Genomic DNA, 19,915 nt, shown 5'->3' with positions numbered 1-19,915 from the left:
AATTGTATGAAATATCTTTAATAAGTAGTACAGGGAATTTCTGAGGGAATTAAATGTAACCACCTGTTGGAATCTTGAACGTCACCCCCCTACACGTGTTTGCGTAGTTGACCCATGACGTAACGCGCAGCCGTGCTATCCGTCAACAACGCATCTACATGCAAAACCAGGAAGTAAGCATAACGCGTTTTTCTATAACGTATAAGGAGGCACATAATAAAATGATATCAATAATAACTGTGGTATTTTAATATTATTTGAAATTATTATCTTTCAAGTCAACACTTTGTATGATTAAGCGTCACAATTAGTGATATGACTTTTTGTTCGTTCTGCTGCCTTGAACACACAAAGAGTTTCGAGGGTCACCAACCTTTGGGTGGAGTTTTTATACCGCTCAGCCGGTCGGATTATTTTTGTAAAAATTGGCGCCGTAGTTTACCCCGTGCCTTCTGTAGATACAACCGAACCAGGGAAACACATCCATGAGGTGGGTAGATCGTTTAGTCCTCGGGAATTCCGTCGTAAAGAAGGGTATACTTGGCGGCTAGTTGCCGCGAGCTCAATCGATCAAAAATAACTGTAACTTGCAACACCGGTCTTCGGTGGTGTGTTCAAAGGTATTCACCAGTCGACTTTACACTTGGCATCATTTATCTCTGTTTAAACCTACTTAAGGTCCTTTTATGTCTTTTACATGAACTGTAGTCTTAGACACAGCTTTTCTCAGCTTCGTACGAGGGTCACAAACCTTGACTTTGGCACACAAACTAAAAGGTGAAAGACCGGTTCGACTCAGACCTTCTTGCATATGTTCAGTAGTTAGACTACGAAGCAGCCAAACTAAATATTTGCACGTAATTCAGGTTAATAATTTGTATCAAGACTTTCTGCTTGTAAAGAAAGAGGAATCCTAGAAAATATGCTTATCAATTTCATCATGATTTGTGATCACAAACATGTTTACCCTTGACTTCTTGGTAGTCACTTTTCTGGTGGAATTTGAACTGTTCCCAATTTACACCCGGCCCTGGGCAATCAATCGATATTTTCCGTCGATTTGAAGTGTTTGTACAAAAGTGCGGATCTTTCCGCTTCAAGAATCTTCAGTTTTATCAAGTTATCGGAAACAATAGAGGGGATATCCCCATGAAAACTGTTATCCACATGTCAATCTGTATCTTTTTTTATGGAGATTATAGCGGGCGTGAAAAACTGCTTTGTGTTCAACTTATCATCGGCAAACAAAATGGCCTCCCGGGTTCTTTTGTGTTGACGTTTTGGTAAATGAATATCAAAAGGTGAAACGTTGTCCAGATATTGTCAAAATACAATATTTACTTTGCATTAGCCCCTTAAATACCAGGCAAACAATTTAGTTTCAAGGTGTTGCCATTGTTAAAACTAAACAGTCTAATGCATGCCAATGTTTGATGTGAAAATTACTCCAAATCGTAGAAGAATTTTGACATTTGACTTACTCAAAGATTGGTTTGATGCGCTCAAATTTCTGGTTCTGGTAGTTTTAAACTTTGAATGTCAGTTCTAGACAACAATGTCACGGTTGTCAGCGTTTAAAAATTTTTCTCTCCATTGTATAGAATTTCGATTATTTCACAGAAGGAATATGTGGCCCTGCCCATGACGATTCACTGAACACAAAGAAAGAGTCACAATCAATTAAGCTGGCAATTTATTACTCAACAACGGTGCTGGCTTATGACAGACGTACTAAATATTTTATCATTCCCTGTTTTTAGAACCGTCTGTAGCCCCCTTGGCTCTTTCGGGGTCGGCGCGACATGCTATATGGTGTTCTAACGTGTTGTCGGACAAACGGTCGACTTCACAAATAATGGGGGGACAAAAGCAGCAATGTGTGTGTGCAGATTACGTTACAGCTAGAGTACTTTTGTAACGGTCTCGTTTTCTAGTTCTACTCTTTTTCTTTTTTCAGGACGTAGCAGAGAGATATATTTTTGAAGTCTGTGTAATCAACTGTGCCTAATTGGGAAAAATGCCCATCGTCACAAGGGTAAGTTACAATTCCTCTACTACATGTACATGTAGTAACTATTTTGGCAGTCTATTGTTACACTGATAAGTTGGTGGCATTTTGAACACAACCGAAGAAATATAGGGGGTATATGATAGCATCACTTTACATACTGCTATTTAAAAGATTCACATATTTCACTTGAATATTGTCACATCCTATTTTTACGTCTTATCAACCACCTGCTTTTGCAAGATTCACTTAAAAACGATACAAGAAAGATTGTTTTTAACTTAAAGTAGGTAGTTATTGCCTACCTATGTGTTTAGTAAGGTTGTCAGCCATGTTGTGGTGTTACGTTACATTGTGACCCCACCCACATAAAAGTTAATCCCCTTCAGTGCATGTCTAGTGTGGTAGAAACTTCTTCTGTGGAATGCAAGATATGTAAACAACATTACAAGGCAAATTTGTCGCGGTGTCAGTTTCATGAGACCTGGATATCATAATTCAATAGTTTAGCAGCTTGCATAATCTCCTATTCAATGAATGCATACTTAAATTATGTTGGAATTCATGTAAAAATTTTACAAGCGTGACAAATGTCAGTAACTATTTTGCGAGTGGTACAAATTGCATACATGAAAATGGTAATACAGACATGGCCACCCACACCAAAGATTATCCAAGCAGAAGTCAAAGTATTTTAGATTAAAGCTATTGGGAACACTTCTGTCACTTCCTCCAGTGAATTAGTGACAAGGTGATGAAAACTGAAGGAAAACAGCCATCAGTTGCATACTGTAAATTTTTAAATTTTTGCGATCAGACTATATTTTGCAGAAGAAGGGGGAAGGATTTTTTTCTCAGTACGTGTTATGCTCACTGTTGGAACAATTCTGTAGTTCTGTAGAAGTAATACATTGGGAATGATGTATGAAATAAAACTATGATAAGAATGTCAAAATTGACTGTATCAGATTGTTCTACATTATATACATTATACAAGGGAATTGATGCAGGTCACTGAAACTAGGTCAAATGGTCAGACCACTGTTATCTAATAGTGTATAATGTATTGAAAAGCTTAGATAGCATCTATAGGTTTGAAGATTGCATTACACCCTATCTGAGAAGCAATTTTTTAGTGGATTGTAGATTCTAATTACTGTATGTATATAATTAGTGGTTTCGGGACAAATGTATGTTGCTCAATGCTTACTGACAAATAGTTATGACCCCAGGAAACTGATTACTTAATAACCCAGTTGACATGCTCTTGATAACTGTCATTTTATACCAGGATGACAATTGGCTGTCACACTTAAAGGTAACAAAATGGTGGATTATTTTGCTGCTAGAAAAGAGTCTGTTTGTTTGTTTGTGGGTTGAACGCAAAACTACCTTTAGGCGTACACACCTGTATTATATGTAGTATAGTACAAGCTGTATAAGACTGGACTGTTAAGTGTGATGGATTCTTTAACATGCTTGATTTGTGGCTCTATCTAAACCCGGGAGGTCTCATCTGAAAGGATGTCCCTAACTGAAGCTAGGTACTCATTGACCTGAGTCAAGTGAGGACAGACACAGAGTGTCTGACTTTTCAGGCACAGTGATTGGTATGTACCACTACTAGTATCCTGTACTCCAACCAAGATTTCCTCGTCTACCATGACCTATGTTTGACAAAGTAAACAGTCAAAGTCACTACTGTTGTGCTGGAGACATTACCTGTAAAAAATCAATAGGTCACATGTTTCTTTTGTTGGAGGGGAGGGCCCTTAGGCCTTACTGTTGGGTACTGCAAACATCTGAACTTGATTTGTTGAGTCACAAATTGAACAATTACTTTCCAGAGTTCCAAACTTCTGTAAACTATCATTGTCCACGTGCCATACAGTGTACATATATGTGGGGGACCTGCATGCCCTTTTAGTTTTACGTACTAGAACCATTGTAGCTTTATGTAATTCATAGCCAGACTAATCAAATTCAATGTAGACCGTAATCGGTGCAAGCTACGTTAACCCTAATTCATGCCTGAATTTGACATAAACCAAAGTCAGCCAGTGCTGAATTTAATGTAATACGTAGCCTCAACTTTTCTGAAATTAGCAAAGAGTGTTGACTGTAGGCTCCCAAATGTGGGTCAGTTCTAGAGGCACAAATTGTATTTTGATTAAGCTCCTTATATGTTTCCTTCCACCAAGGAGGTCCTTCCCATTTCACTCAAGAGTTGGATAAATTCTTTTCCAAACAAACTAATTAAGAGTGGGAACTTCAGGGCTGCTATCAGTGTCTGTTTTGTTTGTGAAAGGCGTTCTTTGTCTTTACTTCTGGCCTGGTATGACTAATTCTATATCAGGTGTCTACAAGAAGAGTGAGCACTGTAAATGCATTTATTTTTGTGTAGACTTAATTTCGTGGTGTTTCAAGTTATAGTATAATGGTTGAAACAATTCTGTAGTACAGTTTGTACTGTATTAATGCGAATTGGAAATGCATATTTGCTGTGTCATTAATTTGCAGTAGTGAGGCCAACGCAAAAATAAAACCACTGTGAATATTTCAGTATTTACTGTATAGTGACTGGTACCAATTTGAGAATAGGTGAAATGTCCCAAGGCCGTATGTCATGAAAAGGTGTTCATCTTGCCAGTGAGTCACACCTTTGTTGTTTTAGGCTAGAACTAATTTACAACTCAGGATCCAGTCAGACAGGTACCAACTCAACACAGGAATTTACTGAGGGAATATTTATCCAGCCAACCAACCACACTTTTCATGTGCAACCAAACCTTTATGTCTTATAATCCTTATTATCCTTATTATAGTATAATCGTTACATCCTAAAGTGTCTTGAAGTTGAAGAGTGGCTATTTATTTGGTATTTTTAACAACTTAGCCAAGCCTAAACTCAATGTGTACATACAGGCATTACAGCACAGCTGCCATTGACTGAGCATTCAATTTTTGATAGTTTGTATTACAGTCCAACCTGTACAAGTGATAACCAGTATATAAGGACCACCTGGCCAATGTTCAGTGTCCCTTAGATAATGTTCCCATTGACACAAGCATTAGATATCCTGTCTATAGTGACCACCTGTCCACTTCAACCAGATTTTGTTGGGCCTCTTAGTGGTCTTCTTGGGCAGTTTTTGACTGTAGTTCAATTTATACCGGTTGCTTTTGTAGTAGAATAGTGACTGTCCTGTTTTCCTTCCATATTGCATCCCGTTTTCTTCATGATAGAATGATTCTTGTCTCTTTGTGGGCTGCAATTGCATGACCTTCAAGTCAGTTGAATAATTACCTAGAAAGCTCTAGGGCACAAAAAGGACTCTTACCTCCTCCCTCATGACCCCAAGGAAAAACTGCCTGCAGGTCGATTTGATCTTCTCAAATATAAACAAAGTTCAAACAAAATCGAACAAACAAAAAAGGATTTTCTTACTCTTGATCTTCCATTGCTATCTCTGAGGAATGAAGATTGTTTATTTGACATTAATTGAGACATTTAGTTGGAATTTTCCTTATAAATATTGTGACAGTAGCTGTCAGTGTGACTAAAGAAAGAATGCAAGCTGCTCAAAAATTATCCAAAAGCAACGGAAACAGTAAATCTATGTGAGATATGCTTGAATTTGCTAGAATTTACTAGAAAGTTGAAGTCCTGTTATACTAACTTATAGTTTTAAACAAAAATTTTCAGATTTGTGTATACTGTAAATCTTGAAATATTTGCGGTGGATTTATTTTTGGGATGCCTCTCTATGACGAAATCATGACATCGTGAATATGTGTTTCCTTGCAGCAGTATTAATTCTACATTGATATTGTTTTGACTGCGAAAAGACTGCAAAAACCTTAACTTTTCATCATGCACTCATACATCGTTGGCCAACCTTGGGTCAAACGATGGGCTGTGAGGCTGTCACTTTTGAATGGATTGCTCCCAGTTGGCAGACTATATCGATCGTTTTCTTCACAAAGCATCCGCTAAGAATTGATTGTCTGGTGCTGTTGTACAATGTACAAATGTACTATGACAGCCGTTCTCTTGTTTGACCTGAATGTGCCAACGTCATGACAAGAGGGTCTTGTAACATTTATATACCATGCCCGATTTCTGCAAGTGGTAGCAATCTTTTTGATTCACCGTTAATCATAGCCCTCCCCCTCTAATTCAATGTTACTGTTGTTACATTATTAGTGAAGTGTAATTATTTGACGCAATAATTCTTCTTAGCATGTTGCACATTACCCTGAATTCATCGTCAAGCGGTATAGACAAATTCTTCATATCTTGTAATCGACTGCCACATTGCCCAAAAGTCCACAATGGACACAAAAGCCCACAACCAGGTGCTCCGTTGTATGTGTCCGTGTTTGCAGCCTAGTTTTGTCAGACACCCTATGATTATTAATTACAAGGGGACAATCCGATGAACTCGTCCCCAAAACCTTTTGCAATACTTCTACTCAGGGGTTACCTCCGAATGACCCCGTCAGGGGCAAAGTAGGGAGGTGCCCCAGGCTAAGGTGGGCAGGCCTCCAGCCTGGCCCAGAAAGTCTCAACTGTGGGAGACAACACGATCCGGCCAGGCAGGGCGTTCCACTATGGTATATACGTATGTGGAATAATAGGCCAATTCACAGCTAACCATCACTAAATGTATTGCCGTTTCCAGGAACCCCCCATGCAGATCCTCATGTATCAATCTTATCAGACACTTAATGTTAAAGAAAAGGCAGCTTGAAGACGTGGCATTAAGCACTCTGTACATACGGGCCATTGTTAGACCCTAATGCAGCAGTAAGACCCGGCTACACTCAACTCTGGGTGTCTACTATTAGGTGTCTACATCACCTGAGGCCATACAGCACATGGTATATTATCAGTCAACAAAACACCCACTACACCCACAACAGATAAGGGCTCTCTTGGACAAATGGGTTATTTGAAACAACAGATCGTGTCCGGAATAAATGAGATAGATTGAATCATTCCTACCTTCTTTTGACTTGACTTTATTACAGACATTTCAGTTGGATTGTCTTGTGTTTGCGAAAGGTTTTCTTTAAGCTCAAAAGGGATTTCTCAGGTGTGACACCTGGATGTGCCGTGAGGAACATGCTTAAGCGGTGACCTCATAATTATAGGGGTGGGTCAGGGTGAGAAACAGTCCTAGCTGGGGAGGGATCTTCCAGGTCATAGGAACTGTCCCATGCACGTGGCAAGAAATTGTAGCTCTGGGACTGTAACTATATGGTTCACCTCCGATGGGGGTATTGTTTTAGGTTGTGTATGTGTTCGCACCTATAACTCAAGATCCTTTTGATAGATTTGTATGAATTTTGGTTTGTGGCCAGTTATCAAGGTCCTGAAGAAACTTGGCGATTTTGATTTGGGTCCCTAGCAGTATTTTTAGGTACTGTAGCATTGCAGGAGGACACCTCCTTCCTGAAAGTAGACTATGTGTTAAACCCAAGTATAGTTTTATACACATTATTGTTTGTTCACCTTACTGTGTCCCATAATGAAAACCCTGATACAGTGACTATAATCACAATGCTTTTGTTTCCCAAGGCAATACATACGAGTTGTGAATATAGAATTACCTAATGTGGGTGAAGGTCCCCAGACAACAATAACATCAAGAGAGGTTCTGTTTCCCCATTAAAAGTACTGCTGTTATATTTATTGTTCTGTGTAGACCCATCTCACAGAAAATATAATGCAGAAGTGACTCCTGTGAAAATCATATAGAATTGCATGGAAAAGTTTGATTTTATGTGTGTTTTGAACCTGCATGATTCATCATGGTATCTTGTGTCATCCCATCAAAAGCAATGAGCCTGAAAATTGGCACAAAGATGTGTTTTGATAAAGTGGCCCATGTATAATTGCAACAATTAGTTTATTAATGAGCCAGCTAATTGATTCAATATGTGAAAATAACACAAAGAAGTCAGAATCATTGAACCAGCTTTGAACCAGGCAGATTTGTATGTACTGTAAGTGTAACATTGTGTTTTACTTGAAGAAGGTATTTATAATCCATTTCCTGCACCTGTGCACCGAGTAGGTTAATCATTAACCTAACTGGGGGAATACAGCAAACTCTGGTACTTGTAAGTACCAGTAGGTGCCAACAAGGTAAATGCAATGCTGATATAATGTGATAGGGGGTGCTTTTAAGTTTTCAAGATTTCCAAAAGCTTGCACTGGATTGAGCATGTGTTTCTACCACACTGACTTGATCTTATGGGTAACATCTGTCTGCACATCTATTTTTTTGCACTAGAAAAACTAAGTAAAAGAAGAAAACAAAAAAAAAGGATATTTTGCCTCTCACTCTCAGAACTTTTGCGACAATGCCAAGCTTGCATTATCATCACTCGCATGCCATTGATGTTGGATAAGGGTTAGGTTGGATAAGGGTTAGGTTGGATAAGGGTTAGGTTGATCACTTAGCTCTTACCTAGAATTTCAAAGTTCAAGAAGTTTTTGTCTGTTTTTAAGTTCAGCAGTCTGGCTTCACTTGCTGCTAGATTCAGGCGCAATTATGCAATATAGAATCTACCGATTACCCTCTACATTAAATTTGAGCGGTCAGGCCACGAATTACGTGTAATGAAAACGGCTGATTACGGTCTACCTAAAATAGGCCTGCAGGCCCCCATAAAATGAAACGTGGCCTTAGGAGAAGAGGGAAGGAAATTAGATAGTTGATCAGTGTTCTACCTGGGGCAATAGTTTACGTCAGATCTATAATTCATGATCCCTTGGTGTTGTTAAAACCAGGACATCAAAGCAAGATTAACATTTAATGATCCATAGTCAATCCAAGGAGGTTTCATCAAGCACATGTGTGCCATAGAAGAATACAGCCGATTCCCTGGAGAATAAACAGTATGGATTTTTGAAGTCCCACAGTAGTAATCAGTTAGAAAATAGGTCCAAATTGTTCGCTTTCAAATGGACCTGTTTGTGTTCAGTTGAAAGCGCTCAATACAGGGGGATGATGGATCACTGTGGGATCTCTTTCTTTTGATAACCAGTTTCATATCATACTTACCTTTCAGATGGATGGTATATAATATAGCATCAGGGCTCAAAATTCGTTTTCGGGAATTGATGCTCTGTTGCACCTTATACATTGTAGGTTAAAATTTAAGTGCACAGAAATAATTTCCAGAGCAATCAAAATAGAGAAAGTAGAATGTCAGCAAAATGTAATTGCTAACCATACTGCCTCTCTTCAGAGCCTGAATCTGAAATTCTATAAGATTAATAACTTTTTAAAACAATTTTTTAATAAACGTAACCCTGCACAAATATCTTGTTGCATCTACAGTGAAAAATTAGGTAAGCTCCAATGTTGGTTGCACAATTTACAGACAAAACTGCATAATCATGAACCCAGTATTTCAAGCCCTGAGCCAGGTTAGATCGCTTTTCCTATGAAAGGAAAGAAAAGTTAGTCAATAAAAATAATCCTTTCTGATATTTGCATTTCAGACTTGATTTCAAAGGACTGTATTAATTTTTAGAGTGGTAACTACATGTACTTAGTACTAATGATGTTTTGTTTTAATTGTTACAACTATAGGGGAAAGGAAATTGTATCAAAATCTAAAATCATGTCAGAAAAAGTTGTGGTCAACCAGTGCATTTGCCATAAGGGATGTATTGATCATTTTTATTGATATTTAGTATGCAGAGTGTATTTCCAGCCACAGAAACAGGTGTTACATAGATAGGTTATGACAAGTTGTCCACAGCCTTGTTTATTATTGATCCATCTCTTATTGATCGCTATAGAAGCAGACCATCTGGGAATCCTTGGCATATTGCTTTTACGTCCTTTGTGTAATGTCCCATGCAACAATGTGATTTGTCCCCAAATTGGTGTCGCTTTCATATTAATATGAAATCAATTGTACATCAGAAAGGCATTCTATTACTATTGCCTGAAATGGAATAGAATTAGGCCTAGTAAAAAATGTTGTGTTTTCGGTTGCCCGGTTACAAAAACATGCCAACCCTAGCTTTTTTGTTGGGGTCAACTGTTGGCATTAGGAGCATACAATTTTTCATCTGTGATAAAATTTTCAAAACAGAATTCCAAGTAGTCTTGCAAATATTATTGCAAACTTCATGTATTTCACACTCTTAACAAATTGAGGCATTGAACAGTTGTACGTTGTAAATATTGTACTTCTTAAATGTGGCTTGTGACTGAAGGTTGCCTGCTTCAGGTGGTTGCCTGACCAAGTCTGACTGTAGATACCAAAATATTTTATTACATATAGATCTTTACATTTATCACATTTCTTTAGGCTTAGCTGAATAATAAGTATCATTGGAACCATTATTAATGTTGTCCATCAAGCAAGCCTGTGTTCGTTTTTGTTGCGAGTTTGTTTGGGCAAGAAGATCTTTTGAGTTTAGTATTTATAAGCATAAAACAGTTGGATCCATAAGAATAACTGCTGAAATGTACCTTTTTAGAAGATTCTGTAGACATAAAGCTTTGCTTAGTCCAGCTTTTGTTGTTAGTTTATTTGTTTTGGCAAGAACGTTACATCTTTTGTCACTTCGTGTCACTGTATGTAAGGATACAAAACTTAAGTATTCATAAGTATAACTGCTAAAATTTACCTTTTCTGGTGGGTTCTGTAGACGTCAAGCTTCTCTTAGTCCAGTTTTTGTTGTGAGTTTATTTGTTTTGGCAGGGACGTTACATCTTTAGTGAGTTTATCATTTTGTCACTATATGTTAAGGTTCAAAACCTTTAGTATTTATAAGCATAATTGCTGAAATTTACCTTTGCTAGATGATTCTGTAGACATCAAACTTCACTTAGTCCAGCCTAGCTATTATCTCTCACACAGCATAGCGATCGGGCAATGTCAAATCCTGGACATGGTGCTTGCTTAGCTGTGGAGACTGACCCAGGGCTCACCATTGAAAACCAGATTAGCTGTGGGCAGTGGAATGTAAACATCTCATACAGGGTGGGCCCACCAATTCCTGTTTACCGTATCGCTCCCGCGCTCATGTACAAGCTTCCTGTGTAACTTAATAGTACATGTAAAATGTGTTATAAGGCATGTATTCACTGCACAATACTCTGGGATAACTTACTGGTGAGAAAAGTTGGGAATTCAAGACCCTTTTTTTCTCCCATTATCCTTGACCCTCCCGTGTTGTAGCAAAATAGTTCAACCCTAAACAAATCCTGTTTAGAAAAGATACAAAAGGGGCGCTGCCAAAGTGAATAGTGCATAGCCGAGTGGAGTCATGTTCCAGAAAAATGGCGTTGAAGTTTGCTCAGGGCAGTGTCTCAAAAATCTACAAGTAACAAGTTCGTTTTCTGTGATTAATTAGCTGCTGACGAGATTTCAAGGTCATGTTTTTGAACACACGGGACTCATGGTGGCAAGGGAAAAAGCAGCGTGGGAAATTTAACACTGCTCTCGAGGTGAGAACGAAGGGTGGGGTCTGTTTAAATCCCAACTTTCTTTTTTTCAAATGAAGACTCCATGAATTTGCAAGGCGCTGCCTGTATTGTGTTAAACTCCAGTAGCTGCCATTCCCTTATAGCATACCTGAGTGGCACGATGCATCAATTTTTTATGCCCCTCGGAGGCTATAACCAATCAGGCAAGAGACCTTGATAATTGCGGGGTCACAGAACCGCTGGGTTGTGTTTGGATTGATGCAAGTGCATGAGTGTAACTATACATTCCTGTGAGGAAGGCCCCTCGTGTCATCCCCTTCCGTGCCTCAAATCCAAGTTGCAGTTCTAATCAGTCTGTGGCCATGGCGGCCGTGAGGTGGGGTGTGCGGGCGACCCAGTGGCATCCCCTGGTGGTGAAAGAGGTACTTCGGCTTGAGTTGCTCCACATGTCCTTTGTAGACAGTGCCCTTTATGCAAGGAAAGGCAGGATACTGTGATTTATTACTGGGATTCTACATTGTGTATCCATCTCAGCAATGACATATATGTACCACCATCTTGTATTATTTACCTGTTTGTAATGTAGATTCGGAATTCAGTTGGAACGGTTGCATGGAGAGCTTCATCTTGCCTCTTTAATATGTAGTTTAGTTTATTCAAAAATTTTGTATACTGGTATATATAGAAAATGATTTACATCACTGGGATTTTACAATGTACGATTAGCAATGACATACATGTCACCTCTTGTATTTACCGAATGTTTACATAGTGTATATAGCTTTAGGATCAGAATGATGGCAATGTTATTATTAGAAAGCTCTACCTTGCTTCTTTAGTATATTGAGCTTATAGTAAAAAAAATATTTTGTATACATTCGAGACATACATGTAATATGATGTATTATTTGGAATCTCTAATGTATTTACCTGTGGGAAATGTACGTTTCTAGGTTAAGGATTGGAAAGATGACTTAAAGAAGAAAGCTGCCCTCTTATTATTTTAAACTAGTTCAAATATTTTGAATATTTTCCTTGATATGCTTGGACACTGATTTGGTAAGGATCCCAAAATAGTAGTAGCTTTAATCGGGAATGCGATTTGTACACACGTTATTCACACTTTGGCAAATGTATTGGGAAAGGATGGCTTTCAGCCCGTTAGTATCGTTCCGACATGAATATTGCCAATCAATTTGGAAATCTGTCATTTACTTAGGCTATTTGAAAGCTCATCCATTTTGCAGCAGGTGGTTAGTGGCTACCTCAGTGCACCTGTTGTCGCAGCATTCCAATCTCTTCCACATTTTGCTTCGTTTCCATTAACGACCTTCCTCGTTAAGGCTCTGGTTCCTAATTTGTCTGGAATGTTAATATCATGTTCTAACCTTGTCACAAATTAATTTGATTTGTGCCATCATGATTAATGGTTATTAATTGGGACAGTAAAATTTGTTGTAAGATGACCCGTAACACCAGTGTGGTCATTTTTACTAAATTATACCTGCGCAAGCAAGAACTGCAATTTTCTGGTCTGGTGCGTTCAGTATTGGTTCACATGTACGTGGATCGTTATATAATATATAACCCTGGTGGTGGATACAAGCTTCAAATGTCAGGGCTCGAAATACTGTAAATTTGTTAATTTTCACCGGGACTTGATTGATAATTGATTTTGCAATAGTAGGGGAAAGGAGGCTTTCACTGTGTTTTATGTTTGTGGAAACAATTCTGTAGTACAGTAATAATGTCACGAGTTTGGGGTGGAAAGGTCAATGCAAGATCTGCAAAAATGAAACTACACATGTACCGTGAACATTGAAAAATTTGCGGTCCCTTTTTTTTCCTGCTGACCACTACTTGTGCAGGTAACATAGATTACCTGCACCTGAGACAAATCAATTCTACGACACTGTGCCAGAAATGGAGAATTTAAAAAACATTTATCGAGCTGGTAACCAAGCTGAATTTCTAGCCCTGCCTCAACTCAAACTCAAAGACTGAGGGGCAATTGAAGTGATTTATGCATCCTGCCCTTTCCATACCTTCCAAATCTATTCATAGTGAAAAACCTGACTCCTAACACAAGGTGAAGTGTACTTGTGTGTGGTTCAGAAACAGTCAAAAGTCTGAGTAATAATAGCCCCACTCTTTCTTGGTTAGCTGGCTCTATTGTGGTTTGTGGTATTGTAAATGTTTTCCACCTGCCATAATGTTTGCACCTGTCAGACATTGAGTGTTGACATTGTTTGTTTCTGAAGCAGCTTTTCTTACAGGGCAGCCCTGGATTGTCCTTTTCTTTTAAATGCTGTGGCTTGATTTGATACATTATAGTTATACTGTATTGCTGTGATATTATTAGGACCCATGCATAGGGGTGTATATTCTAAATCTGCCCCAAATTTGTACTGTGGCTTTTGCCCTATAAGTGTAAATGACCCTAAAATGTGATAGTCCTGTTTTTTCTTTGGGACAGGGGGTTGAAATTATCATTTCTGGCTGGAGCTCTTAATCCCGGAGTTGACCTCCCATTTTTTGTTCTCATAAATCAATCTGACAAATCCAGCTTTGCAATGGGGGTTATTAAGTTTTCAAATGTAGGTTAAGCGTTTTGAAGTGATTGTTTTTCATGGTTAGAACGTAGATCATGCCATGCATATGTGTTCCAATGGAAAGTTCATTTTACTAGTCCCTTCCTTTAGCTTATGGATTTGGATTGTACTGAAAATTGTCTATGCTTCCCGTGACCCCACCCTTTCATCCCAGTGGTGTTTTCCAGTGTGTAGTCACATGTGACTCTTGGCACAGTAGCTGAAGTGCACTTATGCAATCGGCATGCAGAACAACCATAGAACAAAACTCTCCCCAGATGGACAGATACAGAATATACTGCAAATCTATTTTCATACACACTGTATTTTTATTGCATTCTTAGACACTGTGGATATAACTTTATATAGTTGTACAACTTTTATACCCAAACAAATTTTTTGATAAAATCATTGGGGCTCGACATTTACCACTCGCTTGGCAAAGATATCAGATTTCACAGCCTTAGAAGATCATGTTTCACAGATGACAAGTGATCTTTAAATCCACCTGTTACCATGGCAATGATATAGATGACAGGGATATCTGATCCACCTGTCACCTGTACAAGCAATTGCGTGTCTGTTTTTCTTTTCCGCAAAACTGCATGTACCTACACTACTTCATCGTTGATCACTGCACCAGTTTCAAGAGTAGAAAGAGCCGAGTAGAGCAAGGGCTAATGGTAAAAAAGACATACATTTACGTAGCCACAAGAGTTGAAATTGTCATTCTCCCAGCCTGTTCAACCATTAGAGAGCAAAGGACCAGATTCTAGAGGCAAAGTGGAGTTCAGCCAGCAATGCTAAGACAAGAATATTCGCTTGTTGGGCGACCTCAACAATCTTGCAATGGTACAGACCAACTTGCTTCAGATGAAGGGGTACGCGCAGGTCCAGGAGTTACAGAACATCATAGAAGACAGAGAAGCTTGAACTGTTGGAGTTAGCCTGGTATCCAAACCTATTATAGCTGACCCGAATCTCCTCTCTGCAAATAGCGGAGAGGAGACTCTGGAGCTTTGCGGAGAGGAGACTTTGGATACTTAGCTATGTTGGAATAGTATGTACTGCATACTGGCATGATGATTTGATAATAAAATGTATGTGTTGGTGATACATGTTGTATAATGCCCACCCCCCTTTTTGCTCCCTACAGGGTGACCATGTCTGGCTGGAGGCTGGGAATGGGGAGTTCTCAGTGCCTGTTGGAGCCAAGGTCAAGTTGTCAGACACAGGTCAAGTACAAGTTCTGGACGATGAAGGAAAGGTGAGTTTCAGAAACACATGAGCTTCTACACTATGTTATATCAAAGAAAGATACATGTATAACAAGATGACATGATAGAATAAGAACAGCCATGAAGTTTTCCAGCTAGAAGTAAACTTACAAGCTAGAAGCACATTTTTGTCTTGAATAGAAATGATCAAAACTAGAAGCAGAAATACATTTGTAGTGTCAATAGTTTCTAGGCAAACTCCATGTGTTTGTTTTTCAAACAGTTCTTGATGTTCAAACAAACAATACATGAAAGCTGTACATACCATGATAAAAAAAAAAACAAAAAAAAAAAGCGTTTTTGCTATCTGATAATCAGGAAAAGAATGCATTTTGATAAATGCTTAAACTTACGTCTTTATAATAATTCTATCGTTGAAGATCCGCATTTATAAGATTTCAACCAGTCTGTCTTGAAAGCTGTCAGGCCAAAATGTTGTTTCTACCTGTGGTCATTAACCATTATAGTTACTCCCACTCAATTCTAAAATTGGTATTGCCTGCCCCTAGAATAACACCTACCAACCATGTAAAGCTCTTATTTCCTGTAGGATTTCCTTGGGGAAAACTCCTAACGTTACGCTGCAGAACCTAAACAGCAGGCACTCAGCAATCTAAACATCAGGCAGCAGCCAGTTAGTGTGAAAACACCTGCTGTTGATGTTTCCTGTGGGGGAGGGGGGTGACAGGGGGATCTTCTCATGATTGATGTTGTGCTAAATCTCCAAGCAGATGTTGGGGTTGAAAATGGTTAATGTTTTCTGGCGGAATGGCAGGGTTGTGTGAAGGACCTGTCCCTCCGTCTGGACGGAAATTTATTTGTTGAACTGAGAAAAATTTTAACTTGTTCATAAAAATGTATTTTCATCAAAGCGGAAATGACAGATTGATTAATGAAAAGCTGATTGGTCAAATGATTTAAGAATTTCCCACCCAACATCTACTTGGAGATTTATGTTTCTCGCCGTGTAATTATTTTTTTCAAAGAAGTAAGCCATCAGGTGACATTTTTTTTCATTTCTCACACAAGATATGGACAACACGGACATAATTTTACCCTTCTCCCTGCCGTGTAACCCCGTAACCAATACAAAACTGATGTCAAAGGACTGCCTTAATTAGGCTGAGGGTCAAAGAGAGTGTAAACTCAAATATTACCTTAATGGTAATTAAGCACACTATTAGGTATTAGGTGTGTTGAAACATATTGAGCATTAGCGTCTCTTTATACATCCTTAATCAAAGTCCAAACAATAATGTTAATTATCCAAAGGCAAGGGATGTACATTTCTTTACAATTCCAAATATAGCACACAAGTTGTGAGTCTTTGTGTTTAATGAATGAATCAATATTTACAAAATTTTAGTAAGACATTATTATGATAAATGCTTAACAGTAAGTCAACAAAAAGAAAAGATAGCTGGAGTTTTCATTCAACCACACTCAGTTTTAGAGGACACGTGTTTGACAGGTCAAGTGTGCAATGCAGTCATTGTACTAATAGACGCTACCGGTATTGTTTCAGCCGAAAGTTTCAGGTATTTTTTATATTGTTCTTTAATTTGTTACATCAAAAAAGCAATATAATACACAAACTTTGCATTATTAGCATTGAAACTGCTATGTTTTAAAAGGAGATAGAAATTTTGTGATTTTGTGGTGTGCCCAGCAAGCAGGCTTAATCTTTAAAATTTTATTTCATACAATACCGGTATTGCTATCTTTGTAAAACATATGTTTGAACATATATTAAGTTACTCTTTTTTTCAGCCAAAGTGGTCTAACAAAGTAAAACCGAAATACACCAGGACAATGGTATTTTCAACATCATAGTTCATACATTTTCATCATGTACTTTGATTTTGTATACAATGCACATTGTACTAGTACAATTTTCTATTGCAACAGATATAGAAAAATGTGTGGAAAACATTTTCCTCACTCAGATGTCAGCAGTCGGAAACTCAACAATATTTTTCATACGCCTTATACATAGCATGGTCACAGCATTATTTGTAAAACACTTACTTTAGAATTTGCACTGTTTTGGCAATTCTTTACTACAAGTAGTAACAGACAACTGTAGTCAAAAATTGGGATACCCCCCCCCCCCCCCCCCCCCCCCCGACATATTTGCCAAGTGTGACACAGTAATCAGCATGGGCCATGTTAAGTTGAAGTGTAAAATCTAATTTTCCCGTGGCCTACAGCAGCGTAACTTGATTACTTCCATTACATGTCAGACTCCCCGGTCCCACGACGCTAGCAAGCATCACGTGATGGGCTTGACTTCCCAACCTTTGATAATCAAGCACTGACTGGTGCAGTCAAAAATAGCAGAGGAATATAAATGAGTCTCTTGTAATAGCATTATAGCATTCAACTGCTGCAGTACTTTCTTTGTGTGCTATGGGAGTGAAAGCCTTTTTTTGTTACGTTCTGCAGCAAAACGTCAAAAATAATTTTTTGCTTACACAACCAAAATTAATCTGTAAACAGTGCTCTTCTTTAATTTGAAAGTATGAAGTTGGCAAGCTTAGCTTGTTTAAAAATCTAATATGTCTGAACCTGGCAATTTGTTGGAGGCCTGCATGCCCTTTCCTTTAATTAATCAGCCGTTTTGATTCCACGTAATTGATAATAGCCAGACTGCTCAAGTTTAACATTGCCATTGTAATTGGCATGCCGCATTTTGAACGTAGGAAACCCTAATTATTGGCACCCAAATTAGCATAAAGTGAGTGACTGTGACAGTATGCTAAATTTAACGTAACATGAAGCCACTGCCTCTCTGAATTAGCGTAGAACATTGACAGTACATCCCCCCATCCCTTTACCCCCCCCCCCCTTAAGTTTAAGACATGAAAGTTTATAATGTCCCAACCTTGCGTGTACATTGTGTATTCATGTTTGTGTAAACTGTAAGTTTTAAAGGAGAATGTTTCTTCCCCAGGAACACTGGATTAGCGTAGAACATTGACAGTACATCCCCCCATCCCTTTAACCCCACTTAAGTTTAAAACATGAAAGTTTACAATGTCCCAACCTTGCGTGTACATTGTGTATTCGTGTTTGTGTTAACTGTAAGTTTTAAAGGAGAACGTTTCCTTCCCCAGGAACACTGGATTCCTGCCAGCGGTGCGAGTAAGCTGCGTGTCATGCACCCCTCCTCCGTGGAGGGTGTGGAGGACATGATCCGGCTCGGAGACCTGCACGAGGCCGGCATCCTCAGGAACCTCCTCGTCAGATACAACGCCAACCAGATTTATGTGAGTGTTTTTTTTTACCTCAGCGTAGGAAGGTCTTGTTTTTGGTGTGTACGTTTGCCTTTATATTGTACATTTGCAGAGTGTCCAGACCACTGCAGCAGCAGAACAGAGTGGACAGTTTGTTTGCTTGTGTGTCCATATTTCTTTGAATTGCACAAGTACTAGACTAAGTCTTAGAATGGCTGGTTTCCAGCCTAGGAACAATTTAGGTCAATGGCTCCCGAATACAATGTAGGTTATCTAATTTCCTGTCTTCAATTTCCTGCTACATGTATATGCATGTCTGTTGCCTCATGAGTGGGAAAAATGTAACTCTTGATAATTTTTTCTGTCAATATGCTGGTAATTGTTTTACAGTATCACAAAAAATTAATATTATCTTTTTCTTCTCCCCTATAGACGTACACAGGGTCCATCTTGGTGGCTGTAAACCCCTATCAGGTCCTCCCCATCTACACAGCCGAGCAGATCCAACAGTACACCAACAAGAAGATCGGAGAGCTCTCTCCGCACATCTTCAGTATCGCAGACAATGCCTACTTCAACATGCTGAGGGCCAAGCGGGACCAGTGTGTCATTATTAGGTAAAGGTCACTTCCGTGATGGGCGGAGCCAAGCCAGCAGCGAATCACAGCACGGTTGCTTGAAGGCCTCCTTCTTGCCAAATCTTCTTGTCTCTCCAACACACCTGTCCTCTGTCTGAAGATCATCTCAGTCTAGAATCTAGAATCTTCTTGTCTTTCTATCACAACTGAACTCTGTCTTTAGATCATCTCTAAAGTCTAATCTTTAATCTTCTTGTTTTTCCATCACGCCTGTCCTCTGTCTGAAGATCATCTTGGTCCATATAATCTAGTCTTTAACCTTCTCCCTGCTGCCTAACCCCATAACCAATACAGATTTGATGCCAAAATGCTACTTTAGCAGGGAGAAGGTTAATCTTCTTGTCTCTCTACCACACCTGCCCTCAAGTCTTGAGATCATCCTTGGACTCTAGTCTTTAATCTTCTTGTCTTTCCACCATCCTTGTCCTCCATCTTTAGATCATCTCTAGAATCTGATCTTTAACCTTCTTGTCTCTTCAATACACCTGTTCCTCTGTCTTAAGATTGTCTCTTTTAAAGATGATCTTAAATCTTGTCTCTCTCTGAATTTTTTTTGCATCGTAGAATCTGATATACAGGCTCTAGAGGTTTTTCGTTTTTTTAGCATGTCTGATTTGTTAGGCTATCAAATGGCTATAGTTGATTTTGATTTTGTTCTTTTTTTCATATCAGCATAATTCTTAAATAGTGTCAGCCAAATT

General features: G+C 38.7%; 1 protein-coding gene across 3 annotated transcripts in view; it reads left to right on the top strand.

Moving 5' to 3' along the window:
• Window positions 1–335: 335 nt before the first annotated feature.
• Window positions 336–19,915, top strand: part of LOC136423682 (unconventional myosin-VIIa-like) — a 49,747-nt gene continuing 30,167 nt past the window's right edge. Inside the window, exons 1-5 of one of the 3 annotated variants that reach the window (XM_066411961.1) lie at window positions 336–490; window positions 1,958–2,035; window positions 15,220–15,330; window positions 18,457–18,609; window positions 19,009–19,193. In XM_066411961.1, the coding sequence (XP_066268058.1) occupies window positions 2,018–2,035; window positions 15,220–15,330; window positions 18,457–18,609; window positions 19,009–19,193 (467 nt within the window). In that variant the 5' untranslated portion in view covers window positions 336–490; window positions 1,958–2,017. Of the gene's footprint in view, window positions 491–1,957; window positions 2,036–11,304; window positions 11,494–11,803; window positions 11,895–15,219; window positions 15,331–18,456; window positions 18,610–19,008; window positions 19,194–19,915 lie in introns of those variants that run through there. The other 2 variants (XM_066411959.1, XM_066411960.1) reach the window with 2 other exon arrangements.

The sequence above is a fragment of the Branchiostoma lanceolatum genome, chromosome 17, assembly GCF_035083965.1.
Source record: "Branchiostoma lanceolatum isolate klBraLanc5 chromosome 17, klBraLanc5.hap2, whole genome shotgun sequence".
Classification (NCBI taxonomy): Eukaryota; Metazoa; Chordata; class Leptocardii; order Amphioxiformes; family Branchiostomatidae; genus Branchiostoma; species Branchiostoma lanceolatum.
Note: the sequence above shows the minus strand (reverse complement) of the source record. Positions and strands in the feature narration are given on the sequence as shown.